The sequence below is a fragment of the Onychomys torridus genome, unplaced genomic scaffold (assembly GCF_903995425.1).
Source record: "Onychomys torridus unplaced genomic scaffold, mOncTor1.1, whole genome shotgun sequence".
NCBI lineage: Eukaryota > Metazoa > Chordata > Mammalia > Rodentia > Cricetidae > Onychomys > Onychomys torridus.
Genome location: NW_023411598.1, coordinates 1 through 13607, shown reverse-complemented (window position 1 = coordinate 13607; position 13607 = coordinate 1). Strand labels below are relative to the sequence as shown.

Below are 13607 nucleotides of genomic sequence, written 5' to 3'. Positions count from 1 at the left end.
GCAATCAATCCATCTACAAAACCCTCCCAACCTGAGGCTCAGGGATCATTGAAGAAGGAAGGAAAGTTCTTGAGAGCCAAAAGTTGAGGGAGATTCCTGTGAGAATATGTGAACTATGAAGAGCAGAATGTATACAGTAAAGTCTCATCCACATTACCACCAAAATGTAATGGAAACAAGGATGACATTGTGAAACTTGATAAACTGGATGGGAAGAGATGATCATCCCAAGGAAATGGAACAGAGACATTTTAAGTGTCACCTAAAACCTTAAAACTATGAATGGGTCAATAAAGTGATTTATCCCTGAAGTTTTGAAGAGAATTTAAATCTGGTCTTATGAAAATAACATAACATTTTGGGACAAAGATGCACCCTAACAATCCGGCACTGGAGGCCAAGATGGAGAAGACCTCCACAGCGACCATGACTTTCCCCTTGGTGCTGTGGTAGACAGGGAGGAAGGTGACCCAGACACTACAGAACACCAGCATGCTGAAGGTCAGGAATTTAGCTTCATTGAATCTGTCAGGAAGATTCCGGGCCAAGAAAGCCACAGTGAAGCTCCCCAGAGCCAAGGAGCCCAAGTATCCCAGGACAAAATGGAATGCAATGACTGAGCCTTTGCTGCACACAATGATGATCTGTCCATGTTCAGAGTGTGTATCTGTGTCAATAAATGGAGGGGACGTGAACAGCCAGATTCCACAGAGAATGAGTTGGACCAGGGTGCAGATGGGAATGACAAATTTAGGTGCCCCTGATACCAGTATCCCTCTCATCCTTTTTCCTGGAGTCGTGAGCTTAAAGGCCAAGACAACCGTAATAGTCTTGGCCAAGACTGTAGACAGAGCCACTGTGAAAAAGACTCCAAATGTGGTCTGCTGAAGGATGCACGTGACTATGTGGGGATGCCCAATGAAGAGCAATGAGCAGAGGAAACAGATTGTGATGGAGATCAGTAGGATGTAGCTGAGAATGCGGTTATTGGCCTTCACAATGGGAGTGTCATTGTACTTCACAAAAGCACCAAGAACAAGAGCTGTGAGGGCAGAGAAGCACAGGGACATGCAAGCCAGAGTCATCCCCAATGGGTCTTCATAAGCTAGAAAGGAGACATGTCTTTGCAGGCAACGTGTGTGCTCTGTGTTGGAATACTGATCCTCTGGACAGTGCATACACTGCTCCATATCTGCAGAAGGAAATTAAAATTTTCATCATTATAGTCTTAATCTTTTAGTGTCTGTATTAATCAGAAGATACCTCAATAACCATTTTGTGTTCAGTGATAATTTTTTCCTTGTTGCTATATGGAGCAGGGAGGTCAGGGTGCTTGGTAGCAATCCATGTTGAGTGATGGAAATCACCACCTTCACAATAAAGGGACCTGAGAAGCTTCTTATTCCCATTTATCAACTTCCATATTTATGAAAGTTTTTAAAAATAAGAAAAATACTTGGTTTCTTAGGGCTTATAAGTGGTAATAAAAAACAGCTCAGATTGATTAATTTCTTAAACATTATACTTATTATCTACAGATCTTTGTACTATGAATGTGTGGTGGTTAAAGTGAGAACAGCTCCTATATACTCAGAGATGTGATTACTTGGTTACTAGGGAATGGCCCAATTTGAAAAGATTAAAATATGTGTTCTATTGGAGTAGGTGTGACTTTGTTGGGAGAAGTGTATCACTGAGGATGGGTATTCATTTTTTCAAAAGGTCAAGTGAATCCCAGTGTCTCTTTCTTCATGCTCCTGAGAATCTGGATAAAGAACACACATCTTCTTCTCCAGAACTGTGTCTCTCTCTGTTCTGACATTATGACAATGGATTAAAACTGTAAGCAAGCCTCAATTAAATGCTTTATTCATAAGTCTTGTCGTGGTTATGGTGTCTCTTCACTGTAATAACACACACTAAGACAAAAGTAATATGGAGGAGTGAAATATTGCTGTGACAGGCCTGGCCATGCTTCTAGTTGCCATAATGTGGAATTTGCAACTATGGATTAGGAAAGCAGGTGAATGTTTTAAGTAATGCTTCATGGGTCATGCTATTGGGAACATGGAAAGCAGTTCTGAGGGACATTCAAACAGTGGAAATGTCTGAAACCCAAGCAGTTTTATGGGCATAAAAATTAGTAAAATGGCTGAGAGACTGTTCCTGTAATAATTTGACTAAGAGTGTGGTTCCTATTTGCCCTGGTCCAAAAATATGCCTGAGGCCAAATTGAAGAGTTTTGAATTAAGAAGATGAGGAAATCTTAAGATACTCTAGTGTTGACTTCCTTACATGGTTATTAGCTGTCATTCTTATTCAAATCCATAATGAAAAAGTTGTTGAGCATGGGAAAATAATAAACAAATGGTTTGAGAAGAAAAGGAGCCTCAGGAATTCCAGAGTTTAAAGAGATAAAAAAATTTAAAGAAAAGTATGGTGATATTTTATTTGTAGTGAAATGTGATTTTATGTGTATGTTAGTAAATAAAGTTGTCTGGGGGTCAGAGCTAATAGCAAGCCATAGCAGAACTTGGGCGGTGGTAGTGCACGCCTTTAATCCCAGCAATTGGGAGGCAGAGCTAGGCAGGATCTCTGTGTGTTCAAGAATACAGCCAGCATGGAGACACACACCTTTAATCTCAATACAAACCATAGAAGATCTGGAGGTCTGTACGGACAGGCAGTGATGAGGAGGTCAAGTGGTTGGGTTTACAACCAATGATAAGGCAGAACAGAAAGTCAATAAAATCAAACACACAGGAGGTAGATCTCTTGCAGAGAGGAAGGACAGCAGTGGCAGTGAAGGGTAGGGTAGGGTTTTTAGCTCTTAGCTATTGCTCTGACCTCTTGGGCTATTAACTCTGCATTTAGCTCTGTGTTTCTTATTTAATAAGATCATTCATCTACAGAAAACCTGCTGTTAAGTGGAATAAAGGTAGTGGCAACATCAGGGCAAAAACCCTCTCAGCTAAGCTTCCAACTTTTGAAATGAAAAACATTAGGTTTTGTTGAAAGAAATCATCCAATATAAAAATCAGGTAAACTCTATTTGAACAAGGGGGCCAAGTTCCCAATCTAATAAGCAGAAAACATTGGAAGATTTGGTCACATGGTTCTGGCTTTGAGAAAAAGATAGAAGATGGTGTGTGTGGAACCTTCATCCATGGCTAAGTAAGGCCACTAGGACAGGTATTTGTCCAATGTGTCCCTGCATGGAGGCCAAACAATTCCATTAAGAGAAGTGAGAAAGGTGAAGCCTAGAATTTATTAGAAATCCCAAGATTTTGGAGATGCCAGAGTCATGGGTAGCTGCCAAGGTACCTGCAGACAGGGTGATGAACCAGCCCAAGAGAGTGTAGTTTGTTGCAATCAACAAAACAGAAAGATGTTCGAGAACTGAAGAGTGCTTTAACAACAGACATGGAGATGCAGAATTTGGAGTTTGCCCTGTAGGACTTTTGATGTTGGACTAAATGCATTTTAATTTATGATGTGCCTACAAACCTAGGGGCACCAGGGACTGTTATATACTGGTTTGAGTGAGAAGGAACCCCATAGGCTCTTAGATTACTATGCTTGTTCTCCAGGGAGAGGCATGATTGAATAGGATTAAGTGATTTATTCTTGTGGGAGTACCTGTAGCTTTTTTGGAGGAAGTGTGTCATTGAGGCTGGCATTTGGTTTCTCAGTAAAGACAAACAGCACCACTTTCTCTCTCTTCCTTCTGCCTGAGGATCTGGAAAGAGAACATTCAGCCACTTCTCCAGAACCATACCTGCCTGTGTGCTGGCAGGCTCCTTGTAATTGCAATAGTGGACTAAACTTCTGATAGTATCAGTGAGCAACAATTGAATGTTTTTCTCAAAAAAATTGTTCGTGTTCATGGTTTCTCTTCAAAGCAATAGAAGCATGCTCAGATCACAAAGGCAGGAGATAAAATGCCATGTATGTGAATTTAGTTAGAGCCCCTACTCTGTATCTTCATACAGAGTCAATGATTGACCATTCTCTCAGGTACACACTGTTTGCATAAAGCAATATTTTCATTAAAGAATCTGTATTCTCATTCACCAAAAGGCCCTTTGTTTTAAGTTCATAACATCAACATTTAATATAAATATTTGGACAAAGGGACATTTATTTTTTGTACTATGTTTTATTCCAGTGATATCTGGTATGTGAATATGTATACATTCACATTTTCTTTGGTTCTTGCCATTACTCACCTGTTTATTAGAAGAAAAAATCGAAATGACTCATGAATTTTTAATGTTACAAAAATAAATATAAATTTTTAACATTGTATTTAAAATTAATACATACATATAATGTATTTGAATTAATATACCTTCCTAGTATTTTCGCTATTGACTGGAGAATGGAGTAGATATGTCACTGTGTTTCAAGTGAGCCTAATGCTGGTACTGAAGGGAGAAATGAAGGGGATATAATTAATTCTAAACTAAAATAAATTAAGTATATGATTATGTTTATATGGTATGCATAAATGTATACATATGGTTTTATGTGTGAGTGATTTTTGCATGTCAGTGTGCACACACATGCATCTCTGCATGTATTTGTGGTTCAGAAAACAATCATCAGGTGTTTTCCTTCAGTTCTTTCTCTCTTAGAAAGTCTCTTTTTGTTCCCAACTACACTTTCCAAGCTAGATGACATGTAAGATTATGTCTATTCTGAGTACTTTCCTTATCTCTTGGTAGGATGTGATTGCTGAAGAACACTCTCATATCTTGAGGTGTATTCTTGGGATCTGAAATCTCATCCTAATCATTTCACAATAATTGCTTTGTTCTGTAAGCTATTTCTTAAGATATTAAACATATTTCATTAAACAACAAGAGTCTGAAACTCTCTGGTTCTCATCAGTGACAAGAGGTCCTCATTAGTGCCAGGTGGACAATAATGTGGACTGGCTGATCCTGTTTTACGTTCAATTTGTACAAATGGTGAAGGAAGATTAGACATATGAATTGCAATAATGTGTTCAAAAGTTTCTTGTAGAATAAATTATAAAATATTCCTGTTTTTTATTAAAGATTTTTTAGAGTCAGTGTCTCTCTTCCCACCCAAAAAAATCCTGCCTCTACGACCTAGGCCCTGTGACACAGCCAGTCCTGGGAAGCCCCACGAATCTCTGCCCCAGTTGCAGGCCAGCAGAGAAAATTTCTGCATGAAGGTCCCCCACTAAATCCTCTCATCAGATCCTGCAATCTACAAGACACAGACCCTACCCCAATACCCATCCACCTCTGACCCAAGTAACTTCCTGAGACACAGAAACCAAATTGCCAGCTCTCATTGGACCAAGAGTATCTCCTGAGACACAGCATCTGCCAGTTCTAATTGGACCAAGAGACACTACCTGAGACACTGAATCTGTCAGCTCTGACTGGACCAAGAGCACTGATAAGACCAAGAGTGGCTCCCTGATTCACAGAATCAGCTAGCTTGGATTGAACCAAGAGCACATGCCTGAGATATAGAATCTAGAAGCTCCAATTAGATCAAGAGCTAAGTTTAGACTCAGAGGGGCCCCCAAGACACATACATAGCAAGCACAGAGTGTACCAATAGCAGCTTGCTCAGACACAGGCACCACTTGCACCTATTGGAGGAAGAGATGTGCAGACATCAGTGTAAAAAAACATAGAACAACATAAAGGGCAATATGGCATCACCAGAACCTAGCCCTTCTACAACAGCAAGACCTAAACATCACAATGTAGCAGAAGCAGAAAAGAGCAGCCTTAAAAATAACTTCATGAAGATACTAGAGGCCTTTAAAGAACAAATGAAAAATTCCCTTAAATCTGAGAAAAAGACAAACAAAAAATGGAAAAAATCAATAAATCCCTTAAAGAAATATAAGAAAACCATGAAAAAGCAATTAAACATATGAAGGAAACTGTTCTGAGTGAGGTAACCCAGGCTCAAAAGGACAAACATGATATGTGCTCACTCATAAGTGAATACTAGATGTAAAGCAAATGATAACCAGACTGTATCCCACAGCTCCAGAGAAGTTAACTAACAAGGAAGACCCAAAGAGGGATGCACCAATCACACTAGGAAGGGGAAATAGTTGAGATTTCCATGAGTAAACTGGGGGTGAGGGGTATCAATAGAGGGTAGGGTATGGGGGATGAGAACTTAAGGGAATTGGATGGTCAAGCTGGAACAGGGATGGAGGGAAAACACAATGAAAGAAACACTATGATAGAGGGAGAAGTCATGGAGATAGAGAGAAAATTGTTAAAAGGGAAGTTGCCAGGAATCCACAAACATGACCCCAGCTTGGACTACTAGAATGAGTGGTGAGGGTGCTTGAACTGGCCTACTCTAGTAATTGGATTGGTAAATACCATACTGTTGTCATAGAGTCTCTATCCAGTAACTGATGGAAGCAGATGCAGAGTCCCCCAGCCAAACACCAGGCACTTTTCCAGGAATCCAGTCAAAGAGAGAGAAGAGGGTTTTTATGAGCAATGATATCAAGACCATGATGGGGAAACATGCAGGGATGACTAAATCAAACTAGTGGAAACTCATGAAAGTGGGATCAATGGCTGTAGAGCCTCCATGGGACTGGACTAGGCTCTCTTCGTGGTGAGACAGTTGTGTAGTTTGATTTGCTTGGGAAGCTCCCTGGCAGTAGAATCAGAATCCATCTGATCCATGAGAGGGCTCTTTGGAGCCCACTACCTATAATAGGACAACTCATGCAGCCATTAGGCAGGGGGAAGGGCTTGAACTTGCCTCTACTGGATGTGCCTCCCCATGGGAGGCCTTTCCTTCTTGTTGTGGGGAATGGAGTTAAGTTGGGGGGGAGGCTGGAGGAGGAAAAAGGGGGATCTCTAATTGGTGTGTAATATGAATGAATTTTTTTTCTTAATGAAAAAAGATTTTTTTTTGAAAATATAAAATGTGTAACCTTCATTGTGTGAGCAAGATGTGTCATTTAAGGAGGACAGTTCAATATCTGTCCAGAGTTCATATTATGGCTGATATCAGAGAAATCATTCACTTATAATCACATATTTTATGTCTTCAGTTTCCATCCAGGATCTTTCTAGTTTTGAAAAGAGAAGACATTCCGTTTCAGCAATGTATTCTGCAGACAAACACATACCCGTCTCATTGGAAACATCATTTTCTGGGCACCAGACACAGTCAAAGCAGCAGTCTGCTGTGTGTTCCTGATGAAATTTCCTGAATCCAGGAGTGCATGTCACACTGCATGTAGAAGTCGGAAGCTGAAAGAAATAAAATAACAGACACACGTTACAAATATTGTTCTGTTACCATGCATTACATAGTATATTCAGGTATCTGAGCATTTTCTATAAACCTGCAATAAAGTTGAAGGCCCTAAAATATTTATTACATTTAGTCACATTGTATGTATTAAGTTTGATTGTAGAGAATAGAACTTGTGTTTTCCCTGATTGTAATGATCCAAAAGGCATGGTTATTAGAAATGCATTGCTTCTGAAGGGTTTAAAACTCAAAATCAAGGATAAGGACTTAGGTGGGGAGAAGACAGGGTGGAATTATATAAAGTCATGGAATGAAGAAAACTAGTCATCTGATAGGAATTTCTCACAGGCTTAAAATTTTAAGTTAAAATAAAAGTTTGGGATCTAGAAACATGTTTCTGGAAACAATTACATGCTCTCCTTGATTAAACTATAAAGATGTTCACACAGAATCACAAAATTTCATGGGTTCTATCTAGTTACAAAATTTTAAAAATCTATTTTTTTTAATTTTGTATATCTGTTTCTGTGGTAGGAGATGAATTTAAATACAACCCTAGGTATTCCTGGATGCCCAAAGGATTGTATCCCCATGACCTGGATTTATTGGTAGATGTGAACCATCCAACACAGAGCTGTGTGAACTGAGCTTGGGCCTGTCTCAGGAGCAATGACTGTTGTTAACCACCAAGCCATCACTCTAATCCCACACATTTTTATAGCACCAATGTACTGCAAGGAATGAAAATGATGGTGTACTCACAAGTGTTGCTCCAATGGTCTGCTCCAAGTCTTCAGAAATGTGCAGTTGTTGGCTCTGTGGGAAATAGGAGGAGTAACCTCCTAGTTTCACCTTTAATCCAAAGCCTTGTGGGAAATTCCAAATGTTGTATATGTCATAGTCTGCACACAGTTTTCCTCTCAGATTCAAGTCCACCAGCTCTCCAATAGGGTTCATAAATACCCTGTTCTTCAGCAAAGAAGCCATCTAAGTGAGATACATCACTAAATGATTACCTGTGCTTATCCAGTAAGTCAAAGTGACAATGTGAATGACCCATAAGTTTCAATGTGTTCCAGAAAAGACAACTGTATTAAAGATATCCCATATAGTTAAATATAAGATATCACACGTGGAATTACATTTTTTATACTTCATGTGCATTTTTCATGGTGGAACTAGAAGAAATTTGTTACTTGCATGAAAACTGTCCAAAGGGATGATTTTACTTAAGTGTGTGAGGGTTAATTTGTGTATGTGTGTGTAGCATAAATTAATTTTAAAAAGTTAAAAGTTGTAAATTTAAGCAGTGAGAAAACTGGAAGATTTTGAAAGAAACTGATAGAATACTTATCATGACAACATAATATAGGTATAAGAGATAAAGGTAAATGTATTAACAACAAGCAGTCCTTATTATTTGTCTACATACCTAATTGGTACTTCATATAAATAATTATTTATGACATTTATCAGCACATATTTTGTGTATCTAGAAAGATATTCTTTTCTAGTTGTCACTTAACAATTTTATGATAAAATTTTCAGTGACTATTTCCAATATTGAACTCATTTGTTAAAATTTTGAGTGACATTCTCACAAAAATAAATGCTTTACATACAAAAACTTGTCATCTATTGAATGTTAATCTTATGAAGACCATTTATCAAAATAAAATATTTATTAGCGAGTTTTGAGAAATATAAATCTTTGTATTGAGAGAACCGTCCCTGACAATACATATGAACATTTGTGGGGCTATTTAAAAATTAATGATTTAAGCATGTTGGAAAATAAGATAATTTACCTGATGACAGTCACGGAATATTCCTCTGAGTACAGCTATAGGCTGAGAATCTACTAGTTGATAAACAATTTCATGGTAGGTGTGGGCAACAGCGTACACAGCATTGTATAAATTGTAACCTCTTTCACTCATGGCCATGTCAAATTTGTGTTTTGATAACCACTCTAATGTAGTGTTGAATGAATAATAATTCATTGAACTAAAGTTGGTCTCAGAGACTGAACAGTTATAATAATTCCACTTTGTTCTCATCTGAGAAATGTCTACTGGATATTTGGAAATGTTCACTATTTGCATAAAATTCCTAAATTTGGAAACCTTACCATGGTGGTGTGCAAAAGTGACAGTCCCTTGGAAGGGGTCAAGGCTGAAATCTTTCTTACTTGTGGTGACATCCCATTGTGAGGTGGTGACCCAGATTTTCTGTACACCTAAATATCCCCACCTTCTGAAGCTGACTTCTAGGGTAGAGTTCATTTCCCCATAAATAATAACAGCCTTTGCTGATGATGCCATTATTTGTTTGTCATATATTCCAGCCCTTGCTGTGTATAATTGAATGTTATCTGTGATCACATTCACAAAAGCTAAGCAGACTCCATTTCTTTGCATCTCTTCTCTTAAGTCTGAGAGAAACTGAATCCCTTGGTCATCATCTGAGACAACCAGCCCTACCCAGGTCCATGCAAAATAAAGCATCAAAGAGACCATGGCCTTGGGCAAACATGTATCCTTGTGTGCTATTTGGTAGACACAGGGAAATAGGACATTATCACTCAGGATAGGATGAAATGGTCCAAAGAATATCTGAAGGATGAAGAACAAAGAAAGCAATGTGAGGATTATGATAAGCAGGAAGTTCATTCATAGATATGAGTTGTGTTACTCACCTTCCAGAACTCCTACAGAGGACAGCTAGATTAACCTGTCAATGTTGTGTTTTAATTCTATTGGATTCTAGAGTATTTATTACAAGTCTGAATGTTCAACAAAAGTTTTGCATTTCTGCCCCCCACCAGTTCATCTATTCTTGTAATACAAAGAAATGTCAGTGACACACCAAAAAGTGATTTCTTAATCATTTAGAATATATACATCAGCACACACCAACTCATGCTGCTCATTCATTCTCTGTAGAAACTTGGAATTGGCATAGACAAGCTGTTATCTCTACTTTTTATGACTCTATCTCACCTTTGGAGATGTGATAATGGTTGTCATTTTTATAGATGTACTCCATGATGGTCCTATAAGTGATACATCACATGTAGACACTCCACACTCATAATTAGGAATAGTTGAAAAATTTGCTTGTGGTGAATGTTTTAGATTGATTATATTCAATGTATCGGAACACATGCCAACAAGGATGGAAAATAGCAAAGACATGTTGGGTAAAAGATAAGGGTTCATGTTGATCTCTGCAGTAGCAAAAATCAATGCCAGAAAAAAATCAAATTTCTCTGTTGGTATTCTAAAAATGAGACAAGAACGTCATGGAGGATGTTATGAATATGAAATGTTCAAAGCCATTGAAGCAAACCTTTTTCTATGCCCCTCTACATTTGTGTATTATTTCTATATTTATTCATGTCAGGGTATGGAAAAGTGATCTTTAACGATGAAAGCTTTTCCAGAAATCATCTAAATAGATCATTCTGATATAAGAGTTTTCTCTATGTGAAAATACATAAGGGGCTCTTGTGATCCCTGAATGCTATCCATGAACTAGAACATAGTGCTAGACATTCAGTCTGCTCTTCCTTTGTTTGGGGATTGTCATTCTGGAGAAATATGAAGAAAAAAAAGTCCATGAACCAAATAGCTACAGGCTGGCACTTTATACTCCAATTGTTAAAGGATAATTAAGGAAGGATTAAAGTTTAACAGATTTTATTAATTAAATTTTCATTCGTGTATACAAAGTGTCTTGACCATATTGAGCATATCAAAAATTACATGATAGATCATGACCTTCAACCCATTGTAGATGTTTGCTGCTCTTCCCAAGCTCATCCTGTTACTAGGAATTTAAAAAGATCAAGTGAATAAAAATAAGAAAGGAAGAAGACAAACTATTGATATTTGCTTATGTTATTATAGAATATATAAGTTACCCTAAAATTCTATCAGGGAATTGCTACAGCTGATAATCAGCTTCAGTGTTGTACATGAATACAAATTAACTCAAAAACATCACATGTCCTGTTATATATCAATTATCAATAGGCTGAAAAAGCAATCAGAAAAAAAAAACAACCTCATTCACAATAGCCACAAAAATTAAAAAAAAACATATTTGTGTAACTCTATCCAAGCAAATGAAAGTCCTACATGAGAAAATCTTCAAGTATTTGAAGAAAGATAGAGAGGGAAATATCAGAAGATGGGAAGATATCACATGCTCAGGGATTGGTAGAATTAACATAGTAAAAATGTCAATCTTACCAAATTACATATATAAATTCAATGCAATCCCCATCATATTCCAACATAATTTTTTATAGATTTTGAAAAAATAATACTCAATGTCACATGGGGAAACAAAACAAGATAGATAAACTATTTTGTACAATAAAATAAATCCATAGTTAACATCATCTTTGATTTCAAGCTCCACAACAAAGCTATAATAATAAAAAACACAGGTAATAAAAGGTATTGGTATAAAAAAAGAGACGTTATCCAATAGGAAGATCCAGATATTAATCCAAAAACTTATGGATTCCTGATTTTTGACAGATAAACCAAAATTATACAAAAGAAAATAGAAAGCATCTCAAAAAATGCTGCTGACATAAATGTCTGTCAGCATGAAGATGAATACAAATAGATCCACATCTATCACCATTGCACAAAACTCAAGTCCAAGTGGATAAAAACCTCAATATAAAACAACTTATATTGAACCTGATAGCAAAGAAAATTGCAAAAAGCCTTGAGTACATTGCCAGGTGACACCTTCTTGAACATAATACCAATAGTGCAAACTCTAACACTGACAATTAATAAATGGTACCTCATGGAATTGAACAGCATCTGTAAGGCAAAGAAAAGCACCTGGTGGTGCTGGTGGCAGCGGCACATGCCTTTAATCCCAGCACTTGGGAGGCAGAGCCAGGTGGGTCTCTGTGAATTCGAGGACTGCCTATCTACCAAGTGAGTTCCAGGAAAGGTGCAAAGCTACACAGAGAAACCCTGTCTCAAAAAAAAAAAGAAAGAAAGAAAATAAAAAAGAAAAGCATTAATAGGACCAAATGGCAGCCTACAAAATAAGAAAAGGTCATCAACAACCCCCACATCAGACAAAATATATAAGAAACTGATTTCCAAAATATATAAAGAACTCAAAACCTAGACATCAACAAACTAAATTATTCAATTCAAAATGGAGGATAAATCTAAACAGAGAATATAAGTAAATTGGCTGCAACAACTCGGTTTGGTCCCAAATTTTAGCCCAACAATGTGAGTTTTGCAACTCTGGGAAAGATGTCCTGACTACATGGGGAGTCAGGCAACACCTTGAGCTGCTTAGTACAGCTCTGATGGCTGAACTGCAAGGAGACAGTTCAGTCCTGGGGGGCAAGGTATCCCAGACACCTTGAGCTGCTGAGAACTATGGTTCTGCCCTGAAGGTGTTCTGGAAACCTGGAGCTGTTGTGCACAGCTCTGACTGCTGGAACTGCAAATAAGCAGTCCAACCCTGGAGGGGAAATTTTTCTGACTTCTTGAGAAAGTCATGCCTGGAACTGCTTCATCAGGGAAGGGTATCATGACTATTCAGGGAAAGTCATGGAATACCTGGTGTAAAGGTGAATGTACTCCCTGCAGGATATAGCAATCCTGCTCCTCTCCTGGAGAGCTGCTACAGCTGAGTTTTGCTCTCCACCCACTTAAGGGGCTCCCTAGCAGAGCTCTGCATTTTTAGCCTAAAATGTTGCTTCTTTTTCTTCACACTACAAAAGGGGAAACCCCTGAGAAATGTAGCAATCTCCTCCAGCTGCAGAGACAACTCAGTAAAGATCTTCTGTTCAGCTACTCCTTGCTCTGCTCTTTCAGCTCTCCCTTGTTTTGTCCACTGAAGGCCATCTCAGCAAAAATCTTCTCTACACTAGTGAATGAAGATCTTCACACCCAAAACTGTTTTGAAAAAGATATTTATTTGGGAAGAAGAAGTCCAGGAGAGTAGCTGCCTCTACCAGAGTGGAGAGAATAGCCATTTTTTTTCTAATTGACCAGTCAGGGTTGTTTACAAAGGAAGTCTTAGGGGTGGAGTCAACCAGAGGTTGACTTGGGACCCAGGGTTCTACTGTGATCACTTGGTTTCACAAGTCAGTTGGCCAAGGGCAGAGATGGCACTGATCTGAACTGAGCCAAACTGTGTTTTTTTCTGCCCTGATCTGAGCCATCTTTCCCTAGTTCTGGGCTCACAGTTAGGCTTGGTTTGCTTAGCCACCTTCCCTTTAGTCTACATCTCCCCCTGTTTTGTTTAGTAATAAGCAGCTGGGGTTG

General features: G+C 38.2%; 1 protein-coding gene across 2 annotated transcripts; it reads right to left on the bottom strand.

Moving 5' to 3' along the window:
- Positions 1-287: 287 nt before the first annotated feature.
- LOC118575243 (vomeronasal type-2 receptor 116-like) lies at positions 288-10574 on the bottom strand. 2 transcript variants are annotated; one of them, XM_036175879.1, is made up of 6 exons: positions 10287-10574; positions 9093-9899; positions 8047-8271; positions 7157-7280; positions 2918-2920; positions 288-1192 (listed from the first exon to the last, which is right to left on the bottom strand). In XM_036175879.1, the coding sequence occupies exons 1-6, from the start codon at positions 10503-10505 to the stop codon at positions 288-290; spliced, it is 2283 nt and encodes a 760-aa protein (XP_036031772.1). In that variant the 5' UTR covers positions 10506-10574. The 2 variants fall into 2 exon arrangements, with proteins under 2 accessions (XP_036031772.1, XP_036031773.1); XM_036175880.1 differs by lacking the exon at positions 2918-2920.
- Positions 10575-13607: the final 3033 nt, after the last annotated feature.

Excerpts from the sequence above, each read along its gene's own strand:
- LOC118575243 (XM_036175879.1), bottom strand. The coding sequence starts at position 10,505 with ATGAACCCTTATCTTTTACCCAACATGTCTTTGCTATTTTCCATCCTT. Across the intron at positions 9,900-10,286 it reads CCATTATCACATCTCCAAAG|ATATTCTTTGGACCATTTCA; the intron begins GTGAGATAGAGT and ends TTCATCCTTCAG. Across the intron at positions 7,281-8,046 it reads AGACCATTGGAGCAACACTT|CTTCCGACTTCTACATGCAG; the intron begins GTGAGTACACCA and ends TATTTCTTTCAG.